General features: G+C 41.8%; 2 protein-coding genes across 3 annotated transcripts in view; both read right to left on the reverse strand.

Moving 5' to 3' along the window:
• LOC135875959 (glutathione S-transferase A4-like) overlaps positions 1-13613 on the reverse strand; it is a 68241-nt gene that overhangs the window by 21204 nt on the left and 33424 nt on the right. The window lies entirely within an intron of this gene.
• LOC135875452 (glutathione S-transferase A4-like) lies at positions 292-11718 on the reverse strand. 2 transcript variants are annotated; one of them, XM_065400281.1, is made up of 7 exons: positions 11618-11718; positions 9608-9714; positions 9376-9427; positions 3878-4010; positions 3046-3181; positions 900-1031; positions 292-514 (listed from the first exon to the last, which is right to left on the reverse strand). In XM_065400281.1, exons 2-7 carry the CDS (start codon positions 9692-9694, stop codon positions 389-391), a joined length of 666 nt encoding a protein of 221 aa, XP_065256353.1. In that variant the 5' UTR covers positions 9695-9714; positions 11618-11718; the 3' UTR covers positions 292-388. The 2 variants fall into 2 exon arrangements, with proteins under 2 accessions (XP_065256353.1, XP_065256355.1); XM_065400283.1 differs by having other exon boundaries at positions 9608-9709; positions 11618-11714.

Below are 13613 nucleotides of genomic sequence, written 5' to 3' on the forward strand. Positions count from 1 at the left end.
TACCGTACTAGAAAGTTACAAGTCAATGTCTTTAAGGGGTCATAACTCATGGGAATTTCTTTCCTGCTCCAGAGTTGAGGTTTTAACACCTATTTGCATCTAGAGATAAGCTGCTTCTTATTATTATTTATATTCTGATAGTGGCAACAGTGTGACAGCTTCCTTCCAAATGCAGAGGAAGATGCAGACACTATCCCAAATAATCTTTTGTTTTCATATTTTATCAAGGACTCGACACTCATTAAAACAAACCACTCAAACAGCAAGAGTAATTAGATACTATTTTCTGTCACTGGAATGTCATTGCTTTTAATTATGGTAGTGCTGATCATCTAAACTGGCCTGTTCTTTTTAGATTTTGATGACCTCTCTGAATGGAACCTGGCATTTAATCTTTTTTGAAAACTTCAATCACTGTCGCCACATATTGGTCATCAGGGGGGGGCTTCCTCTGGCTGCCAGGCTGTAGGAATGTCTTAATTGTAGGTATGTTGCTTATTCTTGCTTTAAAAGCCTGAAATGAGAAACAACAGAAGCCCTAAGAGTAAGGAAACAACATCCAACTACTTCATAAATAAAAACTTCACACATTAGTTTTGAAGAAACAGAGCTCATTAGAAGAGCTTAAATCGCCTTAATTACACAGACTTCTGCTGTTATTATTACTTAACATTTACATAATGGTAGCACTTAGAGGCCAACCAGATCAACACCCCATTGTGCTTGGTGCTGTACAAACATACAGAAAATTACTGCTCATGCTCCAAAGAGCTTACTGTTGATTTACACAGTTTTAATGAGATCAGAATCAGCCCAGGAACTCATGTTAAATGAGCAACTTGAAGTCTTTGTTCTGCACAATTCTATAGTTGCTGGTTGAGCTTTAGTAACAGAATTACCTGTAACACAGGGAACTTGGAAAGCACAGTGGGCTCTTTCTCCTCTACCATTAAAATGGCTTCAAGCAGCTGTACATCTGCCCAGCTGAATCGGTTGCCAACAAGAAACTCTTGCCCGTGTTGTTTCAGAACCTACAGAATACAAGGGAACACAAATGTTATGGGTATGAAAGAGACATAGACACTGGATAAATACTGACAACTGAGCTCAGTGTGATACTTTCAAAGTATAGCAAGGTCATGGTCTGTGTAACAATCTTGTATGAAGCATCTGGGTGGGATTTTCAAAAGCACTTACGTGATTCATTAGCACCTGTGCTCCTCAATTACTCAAGTGCTTTGGCAAATCCCACTCTCTGAATACAACACTAGTATTAATAGCTGCAACAGAAGAAGTCTGAATTCTTGTACCTAAGTACAAGAGGTACATAGACGAGACTTTCCAGGTCACAGTAGAATGGTTCCACCCGTAGTCCAACAGCCTCTGTGCTTTTGAGGAGGACGAAAGTCTCGGGGAAGGAGAACATCAAGCTGCAGCGAGGGAAATGATCCCATAGTTGGGATCTTTCTTCCAGATGATGTCATGGTGTTCTCTCACACTGAGGATACCCCTCTGGGGGAGGGGACCCCAGTTATTAGGAAGAAACAGGTATTAGTAATGTGGGACTTGATTATCATAAATATAGATATTTGGGGTTATGGTGACCGGGAGAACTGCATCGTGAATTGCAAAGGTTGCAGACATCTCAAGACATCTAGATAGATTTATGTGCAGTGCTGGGGAGGAGATGGTGGTTGTGGTACATGTAGGTACCAGTGACATAGAGAAAGGTAGAAGAGAGGTCCTGGAGGCCAAATTTAGGCTGCTAGATAAGAGATTAAAGTCTAGGACGTCCATGGTAGCATTATCTGAAATGCTCCAGTTCTACACACAGGGTCAGTTAAACAGGCAGAACTGCAGTGTCTCAATGCATGGATGAGACAATGGTGTTCAGATGAGGGACTTGGGTTTATTATAACCTGGGGGACCTTTTGGGAAAGGAGGAGCCTATACAGGAAGGATGGGCTCCACCTAAATCAAAATGGAAACAGCTTGCTGGCATATGACATTAAAAAGGTTATTGAGGAGCTTTTAAACTAAGGGCTGAGGGAAAGCCGACAGGTGTTGAGGAACACATAGTTCAGACAGAGACATACCTTAGGGGAGAATTTATTAAAGGAGTTATTCTATAGCCTAGTAAAGAGGAGAGGACAGAAACTGATAAAGTACAGGTAGGAACTGAAGAGAAACAGTCAAATGAAAAAGAGTCCCATTCAAATACATTGCACGAAGACAGACAACAAAATATTGACAAATTTTATAAGTGCTCATGTGCAAATGCTGAAATCTAAATATTAAGATGGGTGAACTTGAGTGCCTGGTATTAAATGAGGATATTGATATAATAGGCATCACAGAAACTTCATGGAATGATGATAATCAATGGGATTTGGTAATACCAGGGAATGACAGAATAGGTCATGCTGGTGGGGGAGTGGCACCATATGTGAAAGAAAGTATAAAGTAAAAATCTTAAATGACTCACACTGTACCATAGAATCTCTATGGGTAGAAATTCCATGCTTGAATAATAGGACTATAGCAGTAGGAATATACTACTACTAGAGAGGCTACAAAAACAGAAAACTCAACAATAAGGGGGGATTTCAAGTATCCCCATATTGACTGGATACATGTCACCTCAAGACGGGATGCAGAGATAAAATTTCTAGACACCATTAATGACTGCTTCTTGGAGCAGCTACTCCTGCGACTCACAAGGGGAAAGGCAATTCCTGATTTAGTCCTAAGTGACACACAGGATCTGGTTAAAGAGGTGAATATAGCTGAACCACTAGGTAATAGTGACCATAAAGTACCGGTAATTACATTTCTGAACACTGAGCACTTACAATGACAGATCTACTCCTTTTTCAGACATCTATCTAAAATAGGGGGGGTGATCATTCGATTCCTTTTGTTCAGTTTGGCAACAGAATATTGTTCATTGCAATCAGAAGCATTTGTTCTAGTGCCTATATTGTATGTCTTCATTCAATGATATGTAATGAAATGACTGTAAATTGTTGCCTCACCATCACTTACCTTTTCATAGACTGGGAAATATCTGGTTGTGGCCCTCTCGATGATTAAGGCAAGATTCCTCTCCTTAGGTGGAGTGAAAGCAAAGGTAATGATCATTCCCATGAGATCAGCTGTTCCTTCCACATACATGTCAATTCTGGAGGGAGGGGAGAGAAGAAAGCATGTTCAAATTATTTCAGGGTTTTCTTGCAAATTAGTAAAAGCAATTTTTTATGATCCATTAATGTTTGTGTAATTGGCTTTTGTGTTATATGATAGCGCTGTTAAAATTTCACTGTTGCATTCATGCCTTGCTCCCTTTTTAATGACAATGCAGACATGCAAGCAACGTTTTTCTGGTGAGTGGTGGTTCTTATTCATTTATTTTTGCTGTTAAAGTAAACCTATTGCTTATCAAAGATTCTGGGTTAACAGCCCTGGAAGCTCAAGTCCTTTTCATCCACAGAACCAGTGTTGTCAGGTAACGGCAGCAAAACCATTATAGTACTGTATCACAGAACAAGCTATGACTGTTGTGCCTGTAAGAAGTTTCACCCACAGCAAAACTGCAAATACTTGGAATTCTTTACTATTGGTTTTGCAATCCTAATTTACTCAGCAAAACACAATACAAAACAAAAATAAAAAACTACAACACTAAGGGCCTGATCCTGTTCAGCATAATTTCAGAAACAATGGTTAAAACCCATCAAGGGCCAAAGAATTTGCCCCTTAGTGCATAACAGCTTTTTCTCACCCTTTCATACTCAACTTACAGTATTACATAAGTGTTAACTGGTAATAATATAGCTATTCATTGTAGTTTATTAAGCAAAAGGGAGTGTTATAGTACAATGCTCTCTCTTTCAGATCCTTCCCATAGAGGTTGTACTTGGCAGCTATGTAGCTGAGAATGGCTCTGGTCTGCACCATCTTCATCCCATCAATTTCCACCAATGGTACTTGGTCAAACAGCAGGGCTCCATCTTTGGAAAGGAAAATACAATAAGTATAATGTAACTTAGGCCGGATCTATACTTAAAAGTTAGGTCAGCATGGCTATTGCACTCAGAGGTGTGAAAACATCACACCCCTGAGTGCCATGACTATGCCAATCTAACCCCTGGGCACACGGGATCAGGGTAGCCCCAAATGTAGGCAGCATGGGATGTTCTGTTTTAGCCCATCTCCTGATGTTTCCATCATCCTAGCTACTGAGATGAAGTTCCTACAGTGACAGAAAAATCCCTTCCATCAGTGTAGGAGGCACCTATACTACGGCGCTACAGCAGCATAATTACAGCACCGTAGCTGTGCCACTGTAGCATCTGTAGTGGCCTCGGTCCCCGTCCCCTCCCCCAACTGTGTTAGTGTTATAGTGGAGCTGAGAAAAATATCTAAGTCGTTAGTACACTTCTGATTGTATATTAGGAGATCTTCAACGTCTGCCATTATATTAAAACTTCCTGCACTAAAATAATGATGTAGGAAAGAATAAACATATACTAGTCTAAATATTTACTCTGTAGCTAAGACCTAGCATAATCAATTGACACATTGCTTTACAAACCTATAGTCAGATATTCCCTCCCCAAAGGGCTTCCAATTTTAATTAAACTATATATGTAGACTATGCTCCAAGGGCTTAGTTCTGCCCCCTCTGAAGTCAATAGCAAAGCTCCCATTGAATTAAAAGATACAGGATTAAGCCCCAAATAGGCATGTGTGCTACTGTACCTACTAAGAGACAGCATTTGCTCTAAGTCCCTTTTGTTTGCTTTAGTTGCCTGATTTTAATCCATTAACTTCATTCTTCTTCTCGGTAGAAAAGATTATTTTAACAGGAGTTTGTCTGCTCTGTTTTGCACAAAACCATCAAACTATGTCAGTAGCCTAAAATAAAAAAAAGGTCCTTCCATTGTTGCGAAGTGTTTAATTTCATAGTGCAATAAAATTGTGTAGAACTGGTTGTCCACATCATCATTTTTTGGTAAACATTTATATAAAGATTGTGTGTCCTCATGACTTTCCAAGAGCAAATGTGACCAGATTAGGGGATAAATAAGCATTTAGCAAAAATGTCCTTTTCTAGCAGAAGCCTTTTCATTGATAAAAAACAAAATTCATTAACAAGTATGCAAGGGCTGGGAGGGAGGGGGGTTACCATCAGAAACATGTACTAAGATAAAAGCTTATTAATGGCTGGATTTTCTAGCCACTCCTTGCAAAGAGTTCCCTGGCAGGTCAGTGCACTGAGCATTAGTAAACTGAAAGAGCGATTCGTTTCTAAGGACTTGTCTACACTTGAAATGCTGCTGCAGCCAGGGCTGGCTCCAGCATTTCTGCCGCCCTAAGCAAAAAAAAAAAAAAAAGTCGCGATCGCGATCGGCGGCAGCAATTGGGGGGGGGGAAAAAAAAAAAAAAAGGCCGCGATCGGTGGCGGCAGTAGTTCAGCGGCAGGTCCTTTGCTCCTAGAGGGAGTGAGGGACCTGCCGCCCCTGAATTGCCGCAGGTGCCGCCCCTCTCCCTTGGCCGCCCCAAGCACCTGCTTGTTAAGCTGGTGCCTGGAGCTGGCCCTGGCTGCAGCTGCACTGTTGTAGCACTACCTACGCCTATGGGAGGGGTTCTGTAGGTAATCCTGTTGATGTAGGTAATCCACCTTCCTGAGAAGTGGTAGCCAAGTCAACAGAACAATTTTTCCATCGACCTAGTGCTGTCCACCCTGGGGGTTAGGTCAGCTTAACTGCTTTGATCAAGGGCGTTGATTTTTCACACTCCTGAGCAACGAAGCTGGGTCAATCTAACGGTCGACCAGGCCTTAATAGCAAAAGTAGTAAGGCCATGTCTGCACTACCACATATGTCGGCAAAATTTATGTTGCTCAGGGGTGTAAAAAAAAAAACACACATACCTTGTGCAATTTAAGTTTTGCTAGCATAAGTGGTAGTGTGCACAGCCTTATGTCTGGAGGAGAGCCTCTCCTGCTGACATAGCTCCTGTCGCTCGTAGAGGTGGTTTTATTATGTCAACGGGAGAGCTCTCTCCCATTGGCACAGAGCGGCTACACAAGCGATCTTACAGCAGTGCAGCTGCATCAGTATAGTTGTGCCGCTGTAAGATCGCTTGTGTTGACATGGCCTAATTTATCTTTAATAACAAGCTATTAGCTCAAGTGAGATTTGGGATACACAGACAATTGCTGACCCTCCCAGCTTTTACTGGGAAAAGCCATGACTGTCCTTTAAATAACTAGAAGCTACATATAGGCAAACAGGTTTGGTTAAGTACCAGTCTAAATGTTTGCCCAAAATATGAACCAAATGTGGTGCATTAAAAACAGTTAAAATTGTAACACTAATACTTTAAGAGTAAGGGTTTTCCTGGTCTGACCTGCAGGCTACAGGGATCTATAGCGAAGCCTGAGATTAGAGTCAGTTTTGCAGACAGTTAGCTTAGCCCTAGAGTAAGGTGGGGTGAGTTGTGCTTCTTTGTTTTAGGGAGCAGCCTGCTTTGTCTCTTTCTGGTTTGGGGTTCTTATGTGTTATTCTGAATTCTAAGAAATAAAGTTATACTGCAACTTGGCAGGAAGAGTATGGTTTTATCAGACTTCTCTGTGTGTTTGCTGTGAACATAATACCAAACCCAAACTTTAAGGTTCAATAAAGTTAATTTGAAAAATAATTGACACAAGATATGTCTACACAGTAAAAGAAAACCTACGGCAGCAAGTCTCAGAGCCCAGTCAACTGATTTGAGTTCACAGGGCTCGTGTTGCAGGGCTAAAAAATATCAGTGTAGATGTTCGGGTTTGGGCTGGATCCCAGGCCCCAAGACTCTCCCCCATCACTATGTTTCAGAGCTTGGGCTCGAGCCTGAGAACAAATATCTATACTGCTATGTTTAGCCTGGCAGTGCAGGCTCTGAGACTTGCTCTGCAGGGTATTTTTGCTGTGTAGGAGTACCCCCAGGTGCCTAATCTGTAACTGACAAACCTATTTAAACATACCTTCCGCCCTGGACAAATCCCTACACACCCAAGCCACTGAAACAACAGCCTGCAGTCAATTGCCATATCACTCAACACTGAACAGCTATACCAAGAAAATAGGATATGCTTAAATATAAACTCTTATTACAAGGTAAATATATGCCTGCTTTCGGGGAGTATAGCAGTTGAGCTCAGTGCATTAAGACAAGAATCATTCTTGCACCGTGGGAAGTTATTGAGACATTCCTTTATGAGCATTCATTTATATTCCGAATCTTAAATAATACCTACTGTATCAGCCCTCTTTTAATACTAAAGAATACCTCTGTTAGTCCTCAGTATAACAAATACATGAGTGACGGGTGGGATCAGAACACTAAACAAGAGGGGACAAATTCAAACCCGTTCTTACTTCTTACAATGTACAAGATAAAAGCCAAACACACATCCAAGGTTGCAGGAAGGTGGGGAAAAAAATCTTGAGGGAGGAGAAAAAGGGGGCTTTTACCAGTCAGTCCATAACCTGTAAGGAAAGCTCTACACCAGGCTCCACTTCTTGATTCTGATGACCTACAAATCTCTGTCTCTCATGATGAGCTATCTCCCTTCAACCAATCTAGTAGTGTAGCCTGTCTTTCTGGATTTTTAGTCATCATCTTTAACTCACTGTTTAACAATGGTTAAGCGTTAACAAAATGTGGGTAAAAACCTCACTTCTTCAGATGCACGAAAGCTTATGGCCAAATAAATCTGTTAGTCTTTAAGGTGCCACCAGACTCCTTGTTATCTCTAAACTCAGTCTTCCCTCTCTGACTATACAACCAAAACTCTTGGCCAAGCTCTCATCTCACATGTTGACTACTGCAACCTTGCTTCCCTTAAGTCTATTCAGAGAGCTTCTGCTCAAATCGTCTGCTTGGCTTATTGCTCTGACCACACCGACCCCTTCTGAATCCCTCTGAACCCCTCTGAATCCCTCCATTGGGTCCCCCTTATCAGATAAGATAAGCTTCTTGTCTTTAAGGCCTTATTTAACTAATGTAGCAACTTATTGTGATGTCAACTCCCATCTAGACTCCACCAGCAATCCTAGCCATTAACACCCACTTATGCAGCTTTGTGGTGTGTGTCGTCCCCCCCCCCCCCCCGTTCCCCCCCCCCCCCCGCACTGACCCTTATGCATGGGGGAAATTCCCTGAAAAAAACCGAATAGCAACTACCTTATCTTCCTTCAAATCCTTCATTAAGACTCGCCTCCACCATGGTGTCTGTGAAACCCAGCCTGCTGATCATGACAAGGCAGGTGACAAATGGACTCCTCCTCTTCCCTGTCTTTCCTTTTCCTTTTCCTACTCCCTTCCTTTCTCCCTGCCCCTAATCCTCAATAAAAGAGCTGCAGTACACGTTCTGTGCATCACAGTTTAGGAAAGATGTGGACAAATTGAAAAGAGTCCAGAGGACAGCAACAAAAAATTATCAAAGGTTTAGAAAACTTGACCTATAAGGAAAGTTTTAAAAAAAATTGGTATGTTAAGTCTTGTGAAAAGAAGACTGAGCGGGGAGCTGATAACCTTCCAATGTGTTATAAAGAGGACTGTGATCAATTATTCTGCATGTCCACTGAAGATAGAACAAGAAGTAATGGGCTTTAATCTGCAAAAAGGGAGATTTAGGTTAAATGTTAGGAAAAAGTTTCTAATTATAAAGGTCTTTACACTCTGAAATAGGCTTCCAAGGGAGGCTGTGGAATCTTTGTCATTGGAGGTTTTTAAGAAAAGGTTAGACAAGCACCTGTCAAGGATGGTCTAAGTTTACGTGGTCCTGCCTCAGCACAGCACCTGGGCTAAATGACCTCTTGAGGTCCCTTCCAGCCCTACATTTCTATGATTCTATATACCTAACAAAGCTGGGCCAATTCTTCATCAGATTCATCTGCGTGTATGTTGTCTCTCCAATCCCCTACTCTTCATTTGTTTGTGTATTTAGACTCAAAGCCTCTGAAGGCAGGGATGGCAACACCCAGCACAATGGGCTCCCTACCTGAATTAAGGCCTTTGGATACCCCCATAATATAGATATTTAATAAAAATAATCAGGGGCATGATCCTGGGAGGTGCTGAGCTCCCTCAACATCGACTGGCTCGAGTGGAAGTGAAGGATGATTAGCACTTTGCAGGCGTTACTTGGCACCAGACAGGATTGGGCGGTCAAGGTTAGTGATTTATGAATTGATACATGATGTAAACTGAATTAAATGTGTCCACACAGGGGTTTACACTGGTTTAAGTAAACTGATGTAAAACCCAATTTTAGCTAAACTCATGCCACTTTGGGTGTAGAAAATTCCCGGTCTGCAGTCTTACCTTTTATTAACTTTTGATACTGTTCTCTTGTTTCCAAAAATTCTTCTTCAAACTGCAAAAGGAAAGATGAAATAGATTAGTTACATTATTATATTTCAGGCAGCTTCTTTTAGGAAGCAACTCTGTCACAATGAGCCAAAAGGCAGAGTAATACACCAGCATAACAAAATAAATCATGGCTAATCCTGAAAGAGTCCAAACAAGAGCACCCCTTCATAAATTATGGACTAACCTCCACCCCAGCTGCTGCCAACAGCCACCGTACTGATTCCATGCGTCCTCTTCCATTGAAGTAGGTAAGTTTGGGTTTCCGAGACATGCTTCCTTGCTTCTGCTTCCCTGACAAATATCAAGCAAAGGAAAATGTTTCTGAACAAAAATGAGTTTTTGCTACAATGGAATGTTTACAGCACAATGAGGTTTCAGGCCTCTGCTGCTGTCACTGTACACTTTACTCAAGGTATGTCTATACTACAAGCGCTACAGCTGCAGTACTACAGCTATGCTGCAGTAGCGTACACACTTACTAAAGTGACAATTACTGTAGTAAATCCACCCCCTCAAGAGGTGGTAACTAGGTTGACTGAAGAATTCTCAGTGTTTACGCCTTCTGGAATGGTTCCTCCAGGCCAGGTGGGCTTTCTGATGAGTTTCTGTTTGGAAACCTCTGCTCTTAAAAGCATAGTGCACTCTAGGACACAAACAGGGAGGGAGAAAGTGGGGCCTGAGCATGTTTGGTGGTGTTCCTCTCAGGCCCATCCACTCACTCCTGTGGGATAGACCCTCATGAACACCATCAGGGAAACAAAAAAGCCTCACATATTTTTCCTCCCTGAGGATGTACATACTGTTTAAAGGGCGCTCGATCCAAAACTTGACTTAGAAATCATTCAAATTGACAATCACCCTTTAAACAGTTCTAAGAATCAAATCATTTAAGTTTTCTGTCTTGGTACTAAGACTATATTCACAGTAAACATAACGCAGCAATAATCACTTCTTTTTTATTAAAGCAAATAACTAATTGCGGCAGCTCATGGTATTTTATCCATAAGAAAGATATTGTACAAATTTGTAGTTATTTGCATGTAAATAATGTTTAGTGCATGCTGGCAGTGTTTGCTGTCTGTACACCCAATACTCCCTGATATGTTATCACACTTAATGAATACTTTTTACCCTTTATATCATGTCAACACACATTGCGACAACATACAGTGTGCAGAAACTTATAGTAACTGAAGCTCTTCCATTAACTATGAAAGCCAAAGATCTCATAAGTGCTTTTAAACCAAAATTATGGAATAAAGACAGAGTAAAATCAAACCCAGACATCTAAATTCTGCTCTTGGTTACACCTTTGTAGATCCAGAATAACTCTATCAACTTTAATCAACTGCATTTACACCAGTGATACAGAAAGCAAAATGTACAGTCCACATTTTGGGTGGAAAGTTGCATGTGTGTTTTATTGTCAACCAAGATGAGAATGGTGTATGTGTCAGAACAAAACACCCAGGAGGTGTGTGGGTTACACATGGCTATGTACAAAATGATAGAAAATGTTTTAAATGCTTTTGTCTAATCTCCACATTTCCCCTAAAGCAGTCTGTTTTCTATAATGAGTTCTAGGGCTGCGTCCTCACTGGATTTTCTGGAGCAGCCACTTCACTATACAAGAATCAGGGAACAAAGTTAAGTCTTTCAAAAGCAACATTGCCTGCATTCAATATAAAGCAGCAGCAGGTTTTACTTTCATCCACCCCTCAGGAGGGAGACAGGTTTTCACTATTCTTTGATCAGCCACTATAGTTCAGAGCAGAGCACGACATGCTATATCAGCCAGCTTTCATGCTCAGATCCAGAGGAAATCAGGTCTAAGTTCCAGGCTTTCGTTGCAATTCTGAACTTTGCTCTTTCTCTTGCTTTCTTCCTCCCCTCTCCTTTGGCTTTTTGCTCTCACTGTTTGCCCTCACTTTACAACATGCCTTATTCAAGTCCGAGTTAACTTTCTGGATTAATTTCCTATTTAAATGGTCCGTTTTCCCTTCTTTTATCCTCCTGTATAGCAGTCAAACACCACTTGAACTGCCTTTGATGCAGGCGGCTAAATATAGTAAAGATTTTACATTACCATTACCAACAGTTATGCTAAGGTGTTTGAAAGTAGCTTTATTGAAACCAGCAGATCAAACTGTTTAAGGTTAAACTAATTTCTTTTTATGCGAGTGTCAGTACTAACCTTCACGTCCTGACCCAGGCCAAGTTCTTCTCCTCCTTAACTGAGAACAGAATTTGTCTCTTCAGGTTCTGAGAGTATGGAGCTCCTCCAAACTCCTCCCCTCAGGGGGAGTCACATGCATACCTCATAGGAAAGAAAAGTTCCTCACTTCCTAAAGAGACCCCCACAAAATTAAAAGTTACACTACCATTTTAAAATGTGGCTGTACCTACTACTGTTATAAAATTACTATGGGTGAGAGAGAAAAATATCTTTCTCTATGCTTTTCAGTTTGTTTATTTGACTATACACAGAGTGCTGTCAGCCTCCTGGTTACAGTCAGCTTCATGGTTACATAACTACTCAGTATCTCCTGTTGTTTGAGTGGGTCTTTCTCACAGCAACAGAGGGAAAACATTCAGAAAAACAGAGAAAATATTAGATTTGAATTGACTATATTTCAGGTTGATGGTGATACTATTTAACAAATTAAACCAATGTGTTCTGCCCCTTATCTGACCTTTCAGCTGTAATTCAGGTTTGTCCTCTCACTGCTGCAATGTACAAGAAAGACACCTAAAATGTGGGACAACTTGGGTCTGATTTTTAAAATCAGATTGCTAGAGCCTGTCATTCATACATGCAGTTATCTGATTTGTATATGCATTCATGGTAGTTGGACATGAAAAATAGATATGCAATTTCTGCCACAATTGGGATCCATGTTTTTAATTAATAATGCCTATTTTACAACTTTTAAGATGAGCCAGAGATGAGAAAAAATCAATTTGCCTGGGGTCCTACCCACAGTTTCCATGCAATACAATTTTTTTGGCTTTGTTGCTTGCATTTAAGGTGAAATGGTCGAATCTGGACATCAAACTGGATGGGTAGATAGGTGGTCTAGCTTCTGGCAGATAGAGAACTGAACTGGGACATGGTAAACCAAGCTCCAATTCCCATTTTTGCCCAGACTCTCTGCATGACCTCGGGGAAGTCACTTAATCTCTGCTCTTGTGTCAGGTACTAATACAACTGCCCACAGAAGCAGTTTACACGTACTAGGGCTATGTCTACAGTAGGAGTGCTTTGCTGTTGTAAGTATACTGGGATACTATACTGGCTCCTGATGTGCACACAGCTATACTGGCAAAACTGTGCTTTAAAGCTACCCCCACGAGTGAGACAAGATATACTGATAAAAGCACAGTTTTGCCAGTACAACTTTGTCTACACTAAGGACTCCTGCCTGCATGGCTGTATCGATCAGGACTCTCACTTTTTCACACCCCTGACTGACATAGCTATGATGGCAGTGGTTTGTGGTCTAGACGTGGCTTCAGAGAGCCACTAATGGATGTCCTCTCCCAGCATAGGTACCCAGACAAGGGCACCAGAACTGGGAGGGCCAGGGGACCATGGCCCCCCCACTTTTTACCAAGCCATAAGGGCGAGTGATGGGGGGAGGGTGTGGAGAGGAGTGAGTGGAGGGGGGCAGGGTCTTGGGGGGGGAAGAGGCAGCACTGGAGCGGGGCCTTGGGGGAAGAGGCGGTGCAGGGGCAGTGCAAGGGCAGGGGTTCGGGGAGAGGGGCGGGGCCTTGGGGAGAAGGGGTGGTGCAGGACCAGGGGCTTGAGGGGCAGTGAAGCGTAGGGCCACAGTTTCGGCACCTATGGGCCCCCCCCCCACACTTTTAGGGCACTTCCACCGCTCCTGTACCCAGAGCGGTTGTGGTGCACGTGGAAATAAGGGAGTAGAACCTCAAAAAGTGAATAAAAGTACAGAAAACAGAAAGTGGAAACTGCATGGGTGGGAAATAAGTTGAAGGAAAAGTCAATGGAAGAAATAGGGGAAAGAAAGAAACAGAGAAAACAGAGACATGATAACTGTGCCAGGCTATGGCATTAGGGGAATAGGGAGAGAGAGAAACTTTTTAATTCATCGCAAAGGGCAGCACCCCCTGCTGTATAGATTTGACACTACAGTCAGCAGAAATCTTCAGTAATTCCGTTCTCATTT

The sequence above is a fragment of the Emys orbicularis genome, chromosome 3 (genome assembly GCF_028017835.1).
Source record: "Emys orbicularis isolate rEmyOrb1 chromosome 3, rEmyOrb1.hap1, whole genome shotgun sequence".
Taxonomy (NCBI): Eukaryota; Metazoa; Chordata; order Testudines; family Emydidae; genus Emys; species Emys orbicularis.

Coding starts and splice junctions, on each gene's coding strand:
- LOC135875452 (XM_065400281.1), bottom strand. CDS start 9,694: ATGTCTCGGAAACCCAAACTTACCTACTTCAATGGAAGAGGACGCATG. Junction 3,182..3,877: donor GATCTGAAAGAGAGAGCATT/GTACTATAACAC, acceptor CCCTCCCTCCAG/AATTGACATGTATGTGGAAG. Junction 515..899: donor CCAAGTTCCCTGTGTTACAG/GTAATTCTGTTA, acceptor TTCTCATTTCAG/GCTTTTAAAGCAAGAATAAG.